This window comes from Zosterops lateralis (genome assembly GCF_965231275.1).
Source record: "Zosterops lateralis genome assembly, contig: HAP1_HAP1_SCAFFOLD_275, whole genome shotgun sequence".
In the NCBI taxonomy this organism is placed as follows: domain Eukaryota; kingdom Metazoa; phylum Chordata; class Aves; order Passeriformes; family Zosteropidae; genus Zosterops; species Zosterops lateralis.
The window spans coordinates 1-19686 of record NW_028154421.1 but is presented as its reverse complement, the minus strand read 5'-3'; the positions used below and the strand labels follow the sequence as shown (position 1 = coordinate 19686).

The window sequence follows — 19686 nt, the reverse complement described above, 5'->3', positions numbered from 1 at the left end:
TGTACTGCTTTTTGCAGGGCTACATCCCAAGCCAGTTTCTTTAAAGAAAAGATTCTGTAAAGATTGAATTGTCAAAGGCAGAATAACCCAGATTAGAACATAAGCAAAACGAACACAGGTGAGGGGTAAGAAGGAACAAATGTCAACATGAAAATATTTCTGATTAGCAATTCTTTCTTTCCTCAGACTCTTCAAATATTGTTTGACCCAGAGTAGGAAGAGCTACAATAATAAATGTCCTTCTGCACATATACAGCAAGCAGAGGCACAGCAAGAGTCTGCACAAAAGACTGTGGTTTACTCTCTTGACACTCTGAAAGCAGAGTCACATCAGTGTACCAAGGAGTTTTCCCCCATTATCTTAACATTTGGGGCTTCGCACAATTTTAAAAGAAGGAGCTTGGCAATCCTTTTCTACATAAGGAAGAATTACAATGAATTAATTTCAACCTAGTTTAACCATACTGGCCTTCATTAATTCAGTTATTAAATTTCAGCTTACCCAGCTCTACCCATTTCTAGATACCTACACCTGATAGTTTAACATGGCAAAATGGCAAAGCTGGAAAGTTTCAGGGCATCTAACTCCTTCACAACCTCTCAGTTTTGAAAACAGTCTCCATTTATGTAGTAAGACAAACACTTGCTTGTCCCCTAAACAAACACCACCAAAGTCATAAGGAAATATCCTCCGGATGTCCAATAGGATTTATCATTCTGCATCTTCCTTCTGCTTGCCCACAGTTTCACTGGATGAGAATTTTGGACCAAAAAACCCACAGGAGTTTAACCTGTCAGGAGTTACAATATTTCAGCCAATCCCTAAGGCACATTTGAAACACAAAGGTAACTAAACCCATTCAGTCACACAGAAGTGAAACTGCTGCTGGATACAAGGCACAAAGATCACCTGTCATTGCCCAGCAGGCTTTTCTTGAAATTGGAAAACCCACTTTTATTTAACCAATGTTTTACCAATAGTTTTTGTAAAATTCAGGAAAAATTGCAATTCAATTGATGCAACATACAACATGTCACATTTTGCAACACTACTGGCATTAGGTTGTAGCTAAAAAAAAAAAGAAAAAAAAAAGAAAAAAAAAAAAGCCAAGATCCCCAATAGAAAATGGAAATATACAGTTCTGGAGCACACAAAAGGAAGAGTATTAACTCAGTAATCTCTTAAAGCCACAGTTTTGCCAACTTCTGTTTTATTGGCAAGTAGCCAAGTACTCTCCTATCTCTATACTGGATTTTAATAATAATGCATAATGACATACAGGGGGAACAGAAAAGCAATTCTCACACTGCATCCTAACGGAACAATCATCTTTTAAAACTTAAAATTAGCTAAACCAATAATTCAAGTTCACTGATATTTTGAAGCAAGTATACATCTCAGCTCAACAGCAGGAAAAGCTCAATAGATTAAAAACAGCAACAATCTGCTATAATAATACCAAAAAACTCAAAATAGGCATCACAACACTTGTTCCGAATACATAATACAAGAACTACCAAACACTACAGTTAGTTTTCAGAAAACTGAAGTGATTTAAGAAAAAACAAAGATACAAAAACAAAACAAGATCATTAGAAGATACAAGAAAAAGCTACAAGGAAAAGCAAGTTCATTAGAACACAGATTTTACATTTACCCAACAAGCAGTTTTGCTAAAAGCAGTAATCAATTTGTTACTTCCAGCCAAGTCCCACACTAGTGGCAATGAGTGCACAAAAATCAGTGTTTTAAAGTGAAAGAGGTCCCAAGGCACAAAAGAAAGCACACACCAAAGTTACAAGACACAAAACATCCAAGAATTTTGAGGACATATTTATAGAAATCCAACAGTAGTTGTAACTAGGTGGACACAAGTTACTCATAGCAACTAATAAACATTGAGTCATTATCTTAGTCATTGTCCTGTTAGTTCAACATTTTCTTTCCTCCAGTTAGGACACAGCACTTGTTTTCAAGCCAGACTAGAAAAAGCCCACTTCTCCAAAGAAGTCAGCTACTTACCATGAAAGCTCAACTCACCAGGATTAGCAACATTCAGAGAAGAGACAGTTTGTCTACAGGAAGAAGAGGGTTCTCACCTGAGTGCATATGTATAGCCAGTGTTCTCTGGCAGACATTGGGGAGGGGTGTACGTGTGTAGACGTGAAAAGTCCATGTTGACAGTTTCAAATCATACTGTAAAAGGTGAAAATAAAGTAATGCAATGACTTGAAATTACGAAAAGTCAATTTAGGAGCCCTTGCACTGTTCAGCCTGTGTTATTAAGCATTGAAATAAAAGAGCTTTTACCAGAAATATGGAGCTCTCAGTAGTGGAGTAGTATTGCTGCTAGCACCAGATATCCCTTATCATTACTACAGGAAGCTCAGGGTATTTCTGACTGTGACCTTCTCCATGATACTCTATTTTCAGCTATTTCCAAGTTCTCTGGAACATGACAATTATGAGCCAAACTCTTATCACAACCAAATTACAACACTTCCACAGGAACTACATTATGCTGGTATCCCATAAAGAAGCTGAGTATAAAAATCTAAAGAACTGTGCAGCCAGGCTTCAGAGATCTGTTCAAAATGTGTTTTGCTTTGAGTGCCCTCTGAGCAAAGCACAGGCTGCCCTGTGCACCAGCCAAGGATAATGCAAATGAAACTTAAGAAGGCTTTTACATATAGTCAAATCATTTTACTCCAGCACTTCTGAATGCCATCCACTAAGCAGCAAGTTTCATTTCACATAATTTATTTCTGTCATTAAACCCACTGAATACACACCCTAGACAAGGAGCCAACTGCAAAGTGACTCATAGGGTAGAATTAGGCACATTTTCCAGAGTGCCATCCACTTCCAAAAAACAACAAACCCAAAGCCAAAACTATCAAATCAAAACCACCCAAGCAACATTTGTAAAACTTTCCATGGGGTCTTTGAAAGGTGTGACAGCTTTCAGAAGAAAATAAGAACTGATGTTGCCCCACAACAAACTCACAGAGCTGCAGGGGTGGTACTTGTGGTATTATGAACAATTTCACTTTCAATTTCATAGTAATTGCAAAAAACCTTCAGCCCTTCTCAGTTTTATTAGCTGAAGAAAAATTTTAATTTTGTAGAAAAGATTCTTGGATGACACCTTATTTGTAGTTAACAAATAGGGATTTGGCTATTCTGGATTTGCACCATTACCAAGGCAGAATCCTGGCTACTTTCAGATTATCTATGGCTCCTGTTTCAACAGCAGTAAAAGATATTCCACACATCTGTGATGACATACCTAAACCAGGATAAAAATATCTCCAGCTAATTTTCATAATCATAACATCAACAAGCATCTCATTTTGGAGATGCACTTTCCTATGCTGAAATAAGAGTTTCATTTTGTATAGCTGCATCTGCATAAGAAATCGGGACAAAAAGCAGGTAGAGGCAAAAGCAGCTCAAAAGGAATCCGTACACGTAACATTAAAATGCTCTTAGTCAGTCCACCTGTAGCCTCCAAATCCTGAGGTCAGTAAGGCAGGAGGATACTTCCATTACTACTGAAGACTAAAAAATTAAAACTTCCAGGCCTAAGCATTGTAGCTTCCTGAATCCAAGCACCTCCCATGCAAAGTGGGGTTAATGAAAAATAAGGTCTCTTGCTATTTACTTTTTTTTTTTGTATTATAGAGAACACATTTCCATTAAGTGATTCTCTACGTTCACTTTATTTGCCCCAGAGCCTTAATGCTTTCACTAACTCGTACATAAATTTGTTGTTTGTTTACAGGAAGCTGAAGTCAGTAGTGCGGAAGTATTAACAAAGCAGTCTCGTTCTTTTGCTAGAATGAGCAGCAAATTCTGTTGGAATATGTAACAACTGCTGCCTTACTTTATCAACAAACAGGAGCTCAATTTAGCACATAGGAAATGGGGACCAGAGAGCAATGGCTCCCCAGGAATGAGAGTGGAAATACAGCGAATTTCAAGATGAGGGATGCTAATAACCTCAGAGAGCACTTGTATTAAAGAACAGCAAAACAGGTTTCTCAGACATGCGCCTACGGAAATTGAAAACTATGATTAAGGTTGGTCTGTTTGAATTGGTTCATTCCAATAAAGATTTTTAACCCCCCAGGTAGAAAAGTCTTGTTTACTTTCCACTGGAGTTGATGTGCATGCTTAGCACGCATCATTTCACCATAAAACCTACTTTTTAACTGGCAACTGGGAAGCTAATCCTTGTGACACCCAGCAGTGTTTTCCCACATGGAAAGCTCAGCTCTGGCAGTGGCTTTGAGCAGCTCCCCAGCTCCTCCCTGTTTCCACTGCCCATATGGGCAGGGCAACGGCTGAGTTTGAAAAACAACATATTGCCTCTGTTTCTTCCCCGTTCTTTTCTCTTTTCCCCTTCACCACCAGTTCTCTCTTCACTTGCTTTCTGAATTAATCAAATGCTAGAACATAAACAATATTTCTTATTTGATGTTTTAATTGTACCATTAAGTTATCATAGATAAAACCCATGCTTGACAAAGGCAGTGCTAACTGCAAAGCCCCGAAGGTACTTAGGCACAGGTCTATTAATAGCTGGGTTTCACAGCATCGAGCGCTCCAGTGAAGATATCAGGTTTGCAATCTAAACACCACACTCAGAAATCATTCTTAGAAGATTCAGGGCCTTGGTTTGATTCACTGCTTGCCTGATGCTTTAAAATTAATCCTGACTCAAGAGGAGAAACCTCTACTCAATTTTTCAAAGCAACGAAACTGGCTTAACTGACTTTAAAAGAATTTGAAAATCATCTTCAGGAATGACCACCACCATTTGCAAAAATGGGTATCTAGAGTTTTCTATGAAACTGAATTTTTTTAAGCATGACTTTTAGTTCAACAGCTTAATGTCAGTTATCCACCTCTTCAAAACAAATGATCAACCCAATTTATTTAGAAATATTCTACATCTTTATTACAAAACAGACACAGGGTGGGTGGAGGACACTGACTCACTCTAATTTGTTCACTCATGTTTAACACCACTCCACCTTTCATGTATTATCATTCTTCTTGCTTATGAAATTTTCATACACAACTGGAACAGAAAGAGACATGCCAATAAAATATTTTGAAAATTTTAAATCACGAAACTTGGCAAAGAACCTGAAAGGTAGGCACTGCACTTAGTTCCAGTTTGAACACTTCTGGGTGCCCAACACCTTTCTGCCTTAGGTACCATAGACCTGTCTGGACTCGGTTTCATGTAGACTTTTAGTCTCAGCTTTGTTGCAAGACTACCAGGCCCAAACTCCAAAATAGCCTTTTTCCCTTTTGTAGAAGCACATAAACATCTAACACTAAGGGATGTATAGTGCAAGAACGGAGCATGTAGTTGTACAAAAGCCCAAAGCAGTAAGAATACTTTGATAAGACAGGCCACAGTCAAATAAAGTGAAACACACAGTTCTGCTGGAGTGCAAGCAGACACTACATGGGCCTCAGCTCACAAGCCAACGTCCCTGTTCCTGCAGAGGAGACAGCTGGATTGTTTGCCTTGTTTGGGAAGCAGACACAATAGTCATCCTAAGCATTATCTCTCCTTTACAATTAAACTGAATCTGTGTTACACTAAATCAGCACAGCAGAAGGGCAGGAGAAGACAGATTGTGACTCTGTCAGAACACAAGGAAGCTCAGGAACTCCTGTTTTCAGTGCAGCAGAATTTACCTTCACACAAGGCCCTTGGCTGTCTCCAAAGGACTCTGAAGCTTCTGAGTGACAGGAGGCTGCACCACTAGCCCAAAAGTCTGTCTATTTGACAGGCACCTGCACAAGCAGCCAGTGTCAACAGAATCCCAGCACCATGGCAGCAAACTTCCTGGCCCCCAGGGAAGATGATGAAATGCTCCACGAGTGGCCTTTATGCACAGAAGCATCACAGGGCAGGGGAGAAGCACCAAACACTGACCATACTTCACAAGTGCCTCACAAGGACAGACACAAACCCTCATTTATGGCTTTTGGGGTACACAGACTTTTACTAACACACTGTCCAGGTAGCTCCTCATGAAAACACTTTGCAACAAAGGAAGTGGTAAATTGCCATTTCACAAAAAGGACCCTGGCAGAGTAGAAATATTCACCAAAGCCTGTTAGAGAATGAGAAAATTCCCAAGACAGCATGTCTTGATTTTTTATGTTACAAGGGATAAAAAAATGCTACAATAAAGTCTTAGATATTGATAGCACTACTTCAAATAGAACTTTTACTATCCTCACATTTTAAAGCCAAGTAAGTTTAAGTCACTATGATTTAACACATTTAATGCCACAAACGCTAAACAGATTTAGGCAAACTATCAATAACAATGAAACTGGAACATGCAAACTCCATCAGTTCCTGAGAGCAAGCCATTTTTTTACTTGTAATTTAATTTTTTTTCTTCTATTATTCAGAATAACCAATAAAATCACTGTTTTTGGTTAAAGAACACAAATCCCTAAGTAAATATACTCCACAAAGGATGTTTAACCATAGCAAGTTAAGTTCTGGTTTAAACAGGCTGAAGAGCAAAGAGCTCCAAGCTAAATCAACATTTTATTAAAACACACATTCATAAAACATTCTTATTCCTTTAAAAGAGCAACCCAAAAGCAAACGAGCAAAAACCCCCATAAGTAATAAAACGGATATTTTACACGAGATGTTACCATTGAGCATCAGGGTACAAACACAGGTGTCAAACTACAGCAGCACCACCAAAACCCAGGCTGATCACAAAGCAGCACCACCGCACACCCACACCCCGTACCTCTCGGATCGCTTTCAAAGGGGGGGCTGACAATCACCGTGCGCACGTTGAGGCGCGGTGAGACAATCGGCGGTCATTGTTTACACAGGCCCCGCCGCCGGCACACGCCGCCCCAGAGGCCGCGCCGGGGCCTGCCCGGGCCCCGCTCCGCTCTCGGGCCCCGCTCCGCTCTCGGCCCCGCCGGGCCCGGCCCGGGCTGCGCTCCCGGCGGGGAACAGGCCGGGCCATGGGCCCAAAATGGCTCCCGGCCCCAACAAAGCCCCGGCCCCGCGGCCCGGCCCCGCTCCCGTCACGGATTTGAATCCACTGGAGGCGGCCCGGCCGAGCCAGCGCCTTAACCCCTGCGGCTCCGCGGCCCCGCTCACAACAAAGGCTGTTCTACCCCGCCCGTCGCGCTCCTGGAACCTCCACCTGCCCGATAAAACACCCCCAGGATCAGCCATCGAATTAACCCCGACATCTTACTCTTTATAAGCGACACCTAAATGCCCAAGCGTCCGCACCTTATAATCCACAAATTACCAACCAGTCAAGCACCGCAGATTTAATGATATCTGTGCACCACATTTACTAATAGATCAATGTAAAAGCCTGCTAAGCGTGTCAATAAAACCCTCCGTCCAGCTCACTCGCGACAAAAAACACCCTGCAACTCGCTTCCACAACACTGGTATGAAAATCAGCAACTAGTAATTCATCCTCATATGTAAAGCAAGAATTAAGACATTAGGATTCACTGGGAAATTCAACAGAAGCATTAGCCTGGAATAGTCAGTTGCGAAACTGAAACAGAAACGTAAAAAACAAAAAAATTGCAAATATTTAACTTCCTTTTTGCATAACGTTAAACTGAAAACCAGATGGTGGGATGGTGGGGCTGCAAATGCTGCAGAAACCCGGAATTTGCTGGCTAATATTTCTCCTTCCTCGTAACATATTATAAACAACAGAATTTTAAAATGTATTTTATTTTAACGCGGTATAACGTTAAATAAGGCAACATAAAATAAGGAACGTAAAATAAGACAAATCAAATACTTTTTCTTCCCAGCAGATATAAAAGTTACCGGAACTGTCAGAAAACAGGTGCTGTCTCCAGCGTTTCTGACACTTCTGCCCCGTGGCCACTGACGAGCAGCCAAACGTGAGCACGGTGTGAAGAGCTCAGCACTGTCACCTCAAAAGGAGCACAGCACCCAAACAGCACATTTTGCTGGTAAAAACACGGGCAGTCACTCACTGGGCGAGCGATGCCAAACTCTTCTACAGCAAACCCGTCTGTCAAACATCACTTTCCCCAGAGAAGCAGCTGCCCCGAGGGGCCAGGGGGGGACAGGTCTGTCTCCCTGCGCTGCCCCGAGCGGAGCACAGCGCCCATCGCACACAGCGCGTTACCTTTGCACCAAGGCTGGGCAGCGCCGCGCACTAATCAGCGCTTTCACAATCAGGGCGGAAAGCTGCAGGTTATAGTTTCTTCTGACAAGGAAACCCTCCAGATGCCAGGCCCGAACGGACCGGGGCAGTTGAGGTTTGTGTCTCCTCCCAGCGAACAGCGCCGACCGACAGGACTGCGGGCTGACCGGGGTCAGCGCCCGCCCCGCGGCCCCAGCCCCCGGCGCCTCACGCCCCGCCGCCTCCCGAGCCGGGAACCGACCCCCGCCGGGGGAGGCCGCACACCCGAGAGACGCGCCCCGGGGCACACACGCGGCCGCCACACGCGGCCCTGGCCCGGCGGGAAGCGGCGGCGGGCGGGCCGGGGCCGGGGCAGGGGCGGGCGGAGAACGGCTGAGCGCGGGCGGAGGGCGGTTGGCAACGGCCGGGGCAGGCTGAGCCCCGCCGCCTCCAGCCCCGCGCTCCGGGGGCGGGCGGGGGAAGCGCTGCGCGACGGGGGAGAGAGAGCCGCGGCGGGGGGGCGGGTGTGGGGGGTTACCTGGTGCCGGTGCAGCGAGGGAAAGGCAGAGCCGGCGGCAGCGGCGGCTGAGATTGCCCGGGCCCCGCCCGCTTTGCCGAGGCCGCCGGGAGCCCCCGCCCCGCCCGCGCGACGCGTGCCGGCAGCGCCCCCTCAGCGCCCGCCCCGCCCCGCCCCGCCCGGCCCGGCCCGGCCCCTCCTCACGCACCGGCCCCTCCTCACAGACACACACAGACACACACGCACAGACACACCGGCCCCGCACACACACACACAGACACACACACACCGGCCCCTTACACACACACCGGCCCCTTACACACACACCGGCCCCTCCTCAGACACACCGGCCCCTTACACACACACCGGCCCCTCACACACACACCGGCCCCTCTTCACACACACCGGCCCCTCAGACACGGGCACGGGGCTCCTGCTCCACCTCCATCTCCTCCTTCTCCCCGGGCCCCGCTCGGGGGCCGCCCCCGCCTCGCCTTCCCCCTCAGCGATACGGAGCCGTGGGAGGCTCTGGAGCCAGCAGTGGAGAGGCGAGGAGAGTTAACTCAGATTTTCACTCCGGCCTCTATTGCGTGACTCACTGACTTTCCCTCCCAGTGTTTCCTCTGTTTCCTTCCTAGTCGGCCTTTTTGGGGTTTTCCTTCCCTTTGGTTGGCCGTGCTCCGCTCAGACTTTGGCTGTGGCACGGCTCACCGGGCCGCTCGGTGGGACTGGAGCGCTCCGGCTCCGTGTGGTGCCCAACCGAGTCCCACAGAGCCAACGTGGGGCCACAGGAACCTCCGGACAGCCACACGGAAAATAAATCAGGGAATGCTTTGGCTCGGAACTGACCTTTAAGCCTATCTAGTCCCAACTCCCCTGCAATGAGCACGGACGGACACCTCCCACTACACCAGGCTCCTCAAGCCCTGTCCAACCCAGCCTTGAACACTTCCAGGAATGGGACTGGTTCTTGGCAGAGAAGAAACAAGCCCCATTGTTCAAACACTCGGGGAACGTATGCAAATGCATTCAATGTGCAGCCTGTGCCTGAGTGACGTTTTTTAAGCCTTCCCGAGTCCACAATACTTTTGAGGGCCCAGCTGTAGGCAGGGATGGTGCAATGTCAGTGGACAGAACAGGGAATTTGTCACTTGGGAAAGGCTAACCAGGCCATAAGTTGTTATTTACTTGTGTGTGCAAAAGAAATGACTCAGCTTGCTGTGAAAGACTGGCTAATAAATATGTAATTATCGAATAATCCAAGTATTTGGATACAAAATGAGAGAAGGCAGCTAATCCTTAAGAAAGAGTAAATGCAAGATAAACACATTCACTTAAGGTATTAGTTGATATTGATGTAGCACTGATTTTGGGCAATTCCTGTTTCTTTAGAAGTGCTTTGCTCCAGCTACATGGCAGTTCTAAGATGCTGCAGCCAGAGCTGAGCTGAGCCCAGCGACACTTGGAAGCCAATGTCTGGTGTGGTCAGATGTGCAGCCCTGCACCAGTCTCCTCCTCCCTGCATATGGCTGAGTGTTTTGCAGAATCACTTTTCTGGCCACTCCTTCTCTTCCTGTACTTACTCCACACCTGTTTTCCTGTCTTAAGAGTAGATAATATTTAAAGGCTTAAGATAGTCAGGGTAAAATCACCTCTTAGTTTAAATCTCCTTGAAATTCCTTGGTGGTGTGAGGCCAAGCCCTCTGAGGGATGTTTCCCAGCCTGTTCCCCTGGAGCCCAGGCAGGGCAGGCACACTCAGCTCTGGCAGGACAAGGCTTGTCTTTCTCCCAGGGTGCTGCTCCAGCTTCCCAGGCTGCTCTGACTTGTCCTGAGCAGTTGTTTTTCCATCACAATCAGGCCAAGGGACTGGATGGAGGATGATGGCTGGAGAGGTTTTCCCTCCACTCCTCAGCTATGAGAGGCAATAGAGCTTTTTTTAAGTTTCCAGGATTTAAGGGGAACTTGGTCAAATGCCGTGGTTTTGTTAAAACAAGATGGTGTGTACAGGGAGTTAATTATTCCACATTTCAGAAGAAACTACTCTGAGGCAAACAAAAATTCCTTCAAGGTTTCTCAGCATCTAACAAGTTCTGAATGTAAAGTGGGCTGACAATTTTATTGGCTAGGTTGAAGCGTATAGAGAAAAATGGTCAGTAAGAACAAAAATTGACCATATTTAAAGTATTCCATTTTTAACATCGTAGAGGGCAGTTAAGAATTTAGAGGGGGAAAAAGCTTTCTTAACTTACACCAGGTGTGGGGAAACTGCAATTTTCAAGGCCAAACCAATCCAAGGACCACATTTCTCTAGTTCTCTCTTCCCTTCCCTTCCCTTCCCTATTCCCTATTCCCTATTCCCTATTCCCACATTATTGCTCCCTTCCCACTGATTCTCATTCCCATTGCTCTCCTGCAGTCACACCTAGCAAACCTGTTCTGCTCCACATTCTGGTCCTTGCTATCCAAAGGGGCAAATCCCCACAGTGACTGAAGGTATGGACTGAAAGTGGCAGGAACCAGTGCAGTGAGGTTTCAGACTGGTAGTACTGGGCATGGCACGCTGCTGCACAGGATGGAGGGGTGACCTTTGTGTCCATAGCTGGGCAGATCATCATATATATGTACTAGTATGAAAATCACCTGAAATATCAGTAAATCTGATTTCTAGCTCATTAAAGGAAAGGTTTCTTGCCACCTGCATCCCTTTATGGTTAAGCTCAGCAGGCCCTTTCCCCACAGCTCTCAGCCCAAGACAGTGGGTGCTGCATCCAGAGCAGTTGGGTTATCAGGTAAAGGGGGGTGCAGAGCACTTCAGATCAGTTTTGCCACTAGATCTCCGTGGTCCTGACTTACAGGGGATTTCAGACATTAACAAGAAAAGCCGATTACACCCAAGGCAGGCCGGCAGAGCAGCCGTTCTCCTCACAGCTCTCATCTGCTGCTTCAGCTCAGCTCCTGCTTCTCTGGGGGATTGATCCCAGTAAATGGACACAAGCTTGTTAACTGTAATTTTTGTTGATCCTTCAGATGCCTAATAATGAAGATTTTTTTTCCCTTTATTTTTCTTTCTCTCTTTTTCAAACATGGTTAGTACTTCACATGGAGGGCTGAGACACAGAGTGGTCCATAATGCATCCAGCAGGACCAGCTCTGATCAACTCTTCTAGCAAACAGTTGCTCACCTTCCCTTGCAGGGATCCTAACACAGATCCTGCAAACGAAACAGAAACTTGGCTGCTCTCGAGCCAGCAGTTTGCATTCCAAAGCCAAACTGTTACTTTATTTTTGGGGCAGTGCTCTGGTGTATGTGGTATAGACAAGGGGCTTCCCCCAGCAAGATAAAGCCTGTGCAATAGCTCATCAGAACTCTAACCTCTTTAGATAGAACTGTTATAGTACAATTTATTTATCATAAATAAATAAATAACTTCTACCACAATGACATAAATACCTATTATGGTTGTACTGTACTATAACTGAATACTTTTATCATAATACTATGCAATAAAACAGTACTATGGACTATACTTATTCTTTCTGGTTACTCCTGCTTTTAACTTATTATACCTTAATAGCTAAACTTCTCTGTGTAGAGATTAGATTAGATTAGAGCTGTGATATGTTATTACAGCCTGTAATAACTTTGCAGTAACAGCTGGAGGTCAGTGTCTGGAGCAGACTGCTGACACAAGCAGGGAGGTGCATTAGTGCACCTTCCCCGTGGGCCCACATGACCCTGCAGGGCCGGACACCTGCAGAGTGTCACAATCTGCCACAGCGTTCCTGAGGAATCTGTACATTGCCTCTATGGATTCACACAGTTGATGTGATGGGTGGATGGATCTGAAACACACTTCACCACCAGCCTCTCCTAAAATGCTCTCTGATGTAGCCCCTGTCTCAAAGTTTAGTTATCTCATTTGTCAGTGTCCTCTCAACGTCTAATTAACTGTATCTATTTAAGGTAGTTAACAAACACATAAAAGATCTGATATTCAGCTAGACAAATCCATGCACTTACCTAAAAACATTTGTTTTGCTGAGAATCCGAGTCCCAGGATGCTCCACAACAGGTCTTCTTGCTTACAAGGACGAAGGCAGAGGCACAGCTGCTCGTCACAGGAAGGGCAGGGCTAAAGGCTGCTTATCTGAAGTGCCTGAAAGCCTGAAAGTTTGAGATAACAGCTCTGCTCCCCAGAATTGCCCTTGCTTAAAAGTGACGTAATGCTTATGGTGGTAGGGACATTCCGTAATGTGCACAAACTAAATCTAGAAAATATAAGAACTGATCTGGCCAAACAGGAAAAAAAACCCCAAAATATTTTAGTTGAGTTCCTACTGATCCAGGAAAATGTTGAGTCTCAAAGAAATTATTTTAAAATCCAGACTCATAAACCATCCATAGGAGACTCAATAACAGTATATTTTTGTAAAGGGATTTAAGAAATTTGGGTTATATAAGTTGAAATATGGTAAACTACAAGCAAGGTTAACACATTGCCAAGTCCTACACCCAGAAGACCTAATAAAAGGGCATAGTGGCAGATCCCAGTTTGTCACACACACGCAAACAAGATCGAGCAGGTGTTTAGCATGTCTCTAGGACTATTAGAATATTCATTTTAACAAGATCTTCTGGCTCTGAAGAAAAAGCTGGTTTGTTGGATGATGTGGAGATTTTTCTTTGTGAGGCATCCCACAACGGACTGCTCTGAAAGATAACAAAATGTTCAACATATGGAGGAATAAGAACTTCCCAGCCTGCTGAAGATATCAAGCTTGATGAATACTTCAGCTCTTATTATTTGTGTGCCAGCTTTAGAACATCTTGAAAAACTTTGACTAAATTCCACGTCAACCAAGAACGTTCTCTTCTCTCATCCCACATTTGAAGTTTGGTTTGCAAACATCTCTGCTTTAGATCACAAGAGTAATTAAAAACACTTGACCAACATTTGTACTGGAGCTATCATGAGGCTGTTAATCAGTGGTAAAGAATCTAAATTTTGTCAACATAAGAAGCTAAAAATATCATGCCTGTAGTAGTGTCATTAAGGAGGATTTATTTAGGGGACTTTCAAGGGAACTTTACCATAAGAACTGGGTTCTTGCTGCTTAAGTGAAACTTTAGGTGGTATCCCAGGAACCTGCTGCTTTGCAGTGCTTTGAAAGACTATTTTGAGAACAAGGTCTCTGCTAGGATAGTTATAGACTCTATTTCCAGTCTAATTTAATTGGCTTTTTAATAATTGATTAGACTAAGGAAACAATTTCACAGAACCACAGAATAGTCAGGCTGGAAGAGGCCCCTGGAGATGCTGTATGTAGTCCCACTCCTGCCCAACAGGCTCAGGCAGAGCAGGTTTCTCAGGGCTGTATTAAGTCAGATTTTGAATATATCCAAGGCTGGAGACTCCACAACCTCTTCATCCTATTTAATGTTTTCTAGGGATTTTTACTTCACTCACATTATAAGAATTTTAGCTGCGCCTCCACTTACAGTGAGTTAAATAGTTAATAGTTTTTAGTCAATTAAAATGCTGCTCAGTACAGGAACAGCTGTACTTCAGCTTTTCATTGAAAGAAAGCTAAACTTCAAAGACAGTACAAAGGACCTAAAATGAGTATCCTATTCTACAGAAATGCAAAATAGCTTTTGGATCCATAAGAAACTCCTCAACTCTTCCGTATCATTAGTACTATTGTCCTTTTCTGGAGAATTTTCAAAGCAACCCACTGTTTTGTGAAGTGGCCAGAAGTTTGACTTTGCCTTTAAGCTAGGAATAAAACTTGTCTTGTGTGTGTAATCTGTCTCAAATGTTTCTTTGGAAAGGAGACATTGCTGTAAACAGACCATGGGTTGGTTAACAATTATGTCACAGGCCTGAAAAGGTAAAGCTAGGTCAGATGGACAAACAAACACAAGCACTTCCTACAGCATAAGGAGTATGAACAACCCCCACCGAGTCTGTTTTTAGACTTGACACAAAGCCAAGGCACTTGGGAATTAGAAGCCAAAGAGCACTTTCTGTCTGTGATACAGATAAGTTAAAAAACCCACATCAGAATCCTGCTTTTCCATGATTTGTGTGTGCAAAAAAAAACCCCAGCACACTATCCCACAATGGTGTAGACAAGCATCCAGGAGCTCCCTTATTTTATTACACAGCTGAGAATAGAATATGACACCAAAACTTACACTACAAAGCTACTGAAGAAAACCCCAAACAAAGCTTTAACCCAAAGTCACAGAATTTAATTTCAAAGCAATATGCAAACAAACATTGCTTGCTTTCCAAGGCACAGTGGTATAAACACAAAAACTGCAAATGACATATATTTAGTACAAAAATATAAATACTGTTAATCTAAAGGATAAAACACCACATTTTTCCCCATGTATAAACCATAATTTAAAAAAAATTCAGCTTTACTCTCAGTCATGAAATGTAATACAGTAAAAATAAAAACTATTCTTTTAGTGCCACCTACTATATCCCTATTATATCAGCATAAATATGAATATTCAAAACACTATACACTTTGCTGCATTAGGAAACAGAAGTTTGGCTGCTTTTTTTCTTAATAAAACTGGTCATCACATACCTGACTCTGCAAAGTGTGATTTTATCCAGTTTGAAATGCTGTATGAAAGACTGGATCCTTGCTGCATTACATTAGTAACTCTGACACTAAATTATTAACTTGTTAAATAATCTAAAAATTAAATTCCTGAAAAAAACATTCCTTCTTTAAACCTTGTATCTGAAAAACCAAGCAAAGTGAATTAAAACATTGTTTTATTGCTAGGAAATACAAAGAACTGTTCAAACTGCACAGAACATAGAATTGTGCCAATTTCACTTTCAAATGAGCCAACAGTGAATTTACAAAGAAAAAACAATCTATTTCCAGCTCAGCCTTTCTTAAGCAAACAAAAATACAAAGATAATCCAGGTCATACAGATTTCACATCAGTTTCCTAACCAGAATCTCAGCAGTGACTCATAAAGCTGATGCCTTGGCTGACTGAATGTGATGTAGCAGCTGATTACAATAGATGGGTGTTTGATGCTTTTGTACAGCCCCTTCAATTTCTCTCACCAGCAGATCTGGATATAAAATGCTTCCTTCCTTTAAAACTTCTGTAAGACAAAAATATGTTTTATAACTAGTAGCTGCTTTGTTACTCTACCCAAGTTCCCTCAAAGTAGCTGAAAGCAAACCTGGAAATTGTTCTACAAGTGATGCAGTGATGACAACACAATTCCTCCCTCTCCCATTTGCTGAGATCTGTATTTTGACATTTATGTTCTTCAACACAGGCTGCTGCACTAATAAATTCCAGAGAGCCCCTCCCCTGGGATATGGTCACACCCTGCAGTGGTTGGGCTCTGTGCTCCATATCCTGTTTACCATCTATAAAGTCCCTGGTAGTTCCACTGCCCTGCTACCTGCCCTGGGGAACACTGGGCAAAGCATTCACTCTGCACACAGGTAAAAGGTCAGAGCTCATCCACTGAAACCAAAGGAAAGCTCCAACCTGGCAGGGTTATCCTCTACCCGAACGTGCTGCTTTCATGAACACTCATAACGATGATTTAAAAAGCATTGTTAAAAATAGACATGACTGAAATTCTTACCTAGGACTGCTTTTTGGAGATTTTCATCCGGGTCATCGAGATGCACCAACAGTTCTTGGTACAGAAACTCAACATGACCTTCCATTGAGGATTTCACATCACTGTCCTTTAAGCACTTAAACCAATTAGCCAAGGTGTGAGCAGCTGCCAGTCGCACATCACACGAGGCATCATCCAGACGCTTCAAAACCTCTGAAAAGGAGCAATAACCAAAATGCTCTGTGAACAGAGGAGTTGGCTTTTGGATTTGAAAAAAACCAAATGTATTCTGTCAACATTCAAATTATTGTTGCATTTCTGATGTATTTTTGTCTTCCGAGCATAAGAAATATATGTTCTATAAAACATATATTTATGTTTGTGTTAATATTTATTTTTATATGGTTTAGGAACATATAATACACTGTTCCTAAAAGCTCCTCATTCATTGTTATTAGATGATGTTGTCCAAACAGGAATAAAAGACATATACAGAAGTATTTAGATTAACTGAACATTATCTAGCACTCCTTCTAACAAGAAACTATGGATATCTTTATACATTACAGAATTGCAGAGTTTAAGTATTTCTATCTTTTATAAAGCACAGCATTTCTATTCGTTAGATATTAAATTATTAAATAATATGAATTGTTTACATTATTAAATATTACTGTTTCAGTGAATTACTGCACTGCAGACTACGTGAATATGCAAGATGCAAAGACACATATAATTTGAGAATTATCTGATCATGTATTTCTCTAAAATAAAAATGTCTGTAGTTGGACTTCTAGTGTGTCATGTAGTAAAAAGTATTAGTTGTTAAGATGCTGAATTAGGGAAAGCCAAATTTATGTGTATGTATAAGAACATAAACCCTGGCACAAAGCATAGTCTGTATTTCTGATTCATAGTTTAGCACTTCAACTTCATCCTAAGAGGCATTAGAGCTCCAAGCTCTAATTGGCAATATAAAAACCTAGATTAGAGTTTTCTTCTTTGTTTTTTTTCTTTTTTTTTAAGATAAAACTCAACCCACTACCTATTCAGGTCTATTTATGGTACACTGAAATGGTTTGCTCTTGGCTCTCAAACACAGCACAGAGAACAATGTGACTTCCATTTATACACTGCAGTACTGTTCTGCTCTCACTATACTTAGCACATTATTTCACATAGTCCAAACTCTGAAGCAATGCAGATGAGCTGCTGGCAAGCCCTGCACAAACCAAAGTATTGAGTGAAGTTCCACCTAGTGGTCTGATGGATAATGACGTTGGGAATACTGCTCGGTTCTGACAAACACTTAAAAGTTGAGCAAACTCTGGCACTTTGGGTAAAAAAGCAAATGTAATTCTTCACCATTGTGATCTTGATTAAAACACACAAACAAACCAACAACATCCTCGTGCCAAATCTATCAAGCTTTTACACATACCTGTGTAAGTGTTCTTAAATTTATCTGCATCAAACTGCCTCCCACAGACTTTCAGAAAAACATCAACAATACGACAAGCCATCAGTCGAGTAATTTTAGAGTCTTCATCCAAGGAAGCAATAACTTGGGGCATCAGCTCATCTTTCACTTTTAAGATCTACAGGAAAAGGAATAGAAATAGGAAAAACATAGAAAAAGTATGCTTAGTGTTACAGCACTTACCATTAGCTGTGCCAGATACTTGTTTGCTTAGTTAAAAAAAATTAACTATAAACATTACCCTGAAAATCCCTGAAGTTACAGAGCTCTAATCTTGCCTTTTGGAAAATGAAACTCCAACCAGTCAATCACCCAGCTCATGAACACTCAGTATACAAGCAGATGAGTTTTATGGAGCTCATATGTATGTTCAAGCCTGTAAAATCTTTAAAACTTACTGGCCTTTAAAAGAAAAACCCCAAATTGTGGATCCTCGGAGGGCTCCGCACAGGGACCAGCAGATGGCGCCCGGACTCCGAGAGGAGGCGCCGGGCTGGGACGTGCTGGGGGCTCGGAATTCCACTTTATTCCGTGTGTTTCACATCACCCATTAACGCGAAATAGGCATTAAAGCACCGATTCAGAAAAAAATGTTCAGCTAGAACTCTGATATCAACGTTTCTGTATATGAGAACTCAACCAGTTATGTGTGTTTAAGCACTTTGTTCAATTAAGATCTGACTGTGAACATTTATTAACATTTAAATTAAATTTATTTTTTAAAAAAATTACCTTGTATTTAACATATTTCCAGTGCACAATTTCCAAATGCTACTTTTGTTAGCAAAGAAGCTGCAAAAACCCCCTCAGATTCAATTATTCCTTCATCAGGGGTGGGTAACATCTCTTCGAGTGCTCTCCTTGCCAGCACTTCAGTCTCTACAGATATTCTTCATGCTCCTTTTCAAGTCCTCCTTGTCCTTTCTTAGAATCTTTAGATGTTATTTTATTTTCTCCTAAATGGACCTGTGGACTCCAAGGCAACCAGACAAGTTGCGTTTGCCACGTGAGAGCACAGCACGTCCTGGCTGCTCCAGTGCTGCTGCACAGGCTCTGCCTGCAGCTCCAGTGAAGTCAAGCACCCAAATTGTTGTGCTCATGGTGGTCAGTACCTTGTGCTACAAAACTAATGATCTGTTGGAAAAATAATACCTACAAAATTTGATGCTGCTCAGTTTTACACCTCAGCATTTTGCTGGCCCCAGGTCTCTTATCAGGACGTCATCATTCCTCCACTAGTGATTGTTTCAGTCACTAATGAATTAATGAATTTTATTATGAAACCTGTATGTCCTTCTGAAAATATTATTTACCCTAAGGATTTTTTTCCTCCCTGCATTTATTTTGTTTTTCTGCCTAAGATTTCAAAGGATGAGAAAGGGATTTTTACCTCTTTTGGTGAAAGCATTTCACAGTGGATGAGAGCCCAAAGGCACAATACAGCTGTAGCACGGGATGGCAGCTGCTGTTCTTCCAGCATGCCACTGCAGATTAGGAGCCAGGATGTCTTTTATCACAGTCTCAAGGTAGCTAGGGAACAGCCTGAAGCCAAAAATAAGAAAGCAAAATAAAGGTTCATGAGAAAGTGATAAAGAGACTGACAGGATGTAAAAGAGAATTTTCTGTCATAGAAACATAGGCAGAGAAGGGAAATAAAAAAGGCTCTGTAAAAAAATAAACAACATCTTATAAGGCAATGTGATTGTAATGTATGTGATAAGCTTTTCACAACTTAATTTTTCTAGATAATATTTAAACAAATACCTAACATTCACAGAACGGAGAGGCTAGACTTTCTCCCACTTCAGGCAATGACCATGACTCAGTGTTATCTCAGTAAACTACTTACCTTGTCTGTGTCTCACCTTCT

The 19686-nt window shown here is 42.6% G+C and overlaps 2 protein-coding genes across 12 annotated transcripts in view; both read right to left on the bottom strand.

Moving 5' to 3' along the window:
* The window catches only part of SUN1 (Sad1 and UNC84 domain containing 1), a 33701-nt gene extending 20858 nt beyond the window's left edge, over positions 1-12843 (bottom strand). For 6 of the 11 annotated variants that reach the window (XM_083885684.1, XM_083885690.1, XM_083885693.1 and 3 more), the window contains exons 1-2: positions 8735-8836; positions 2101-2197 (exon numbers count right to left, since the gene is read on the bottom strand). In XM_083885684.1, the coding sequence (XP_083741810.1) occupies positions 2101-2177 (77 nt within the window). In that variant the 5' untranslated portion in view covers positions 2178-2197; positions 8735-8836. Of the gene's footprint in view, positions 1-530; positions 793-2100; positions 2198-6804; positions 6924-8734; positions 8837-10365; positions 10385-12735 lie in introns of those variants that run through there. The other 5 variants (XM_083885687.1, XM_083885689.1, XM_083885688.1 and 2 more) reach the window with 5 other exon arrangements.
* Positions 12844-14880: 2037 nt separating this feature from the next.
* On the bottom strand, positions 14881-19358 carry LOC310923759 (dynein axonemal assembly factor 5-like). The gene is made up of 4 exons (XM_083885683.1): positions 19207-19358; positions 17778-17934; positions 16358-16549; positions 14881-15859 (listed from the first exon to the last, which is right to left on the bottom strand). Exons 1-4 carry the CDS (start codon positions 19294-19296, stop codon positions 15720-15722), a joined length of 579 nt encoding a protein of 192 aa, XP_083741809.1. The 5' UTR covers positions 19297-19358; the 3' UTR covers positions 14881-15719.
* Between the last annotated feature and the right edge of the window lie 328 nt (positions 19359-19686).

Excerpts from the sequence above, each read along its gene's own strand:
- LOC310923759 (XM_083885683.1), bottom strand. The coding sequence starts at position 19,296 with ATGCTGGAAGAACAGCAGCTGCCATCCCGTGCTACAGCTGTATTGTGC. Across the intron at positions 17,935-19,206 it reads AAATGCTTTCACCAAAAGAG|ATCTTAAAAGTGAAAGATGA; the intron begins GTAAAAATCCCT and ends CTTTTCCTGTAG. Across the intron at positions 15,860-16,357 it reads TCTCCAAAAAGCAGTCCTAG|AAGTTTTAAAGGAAGGAAGC; the intron begins GTAAGAATTTCA and ends TTTGTCTTACAG.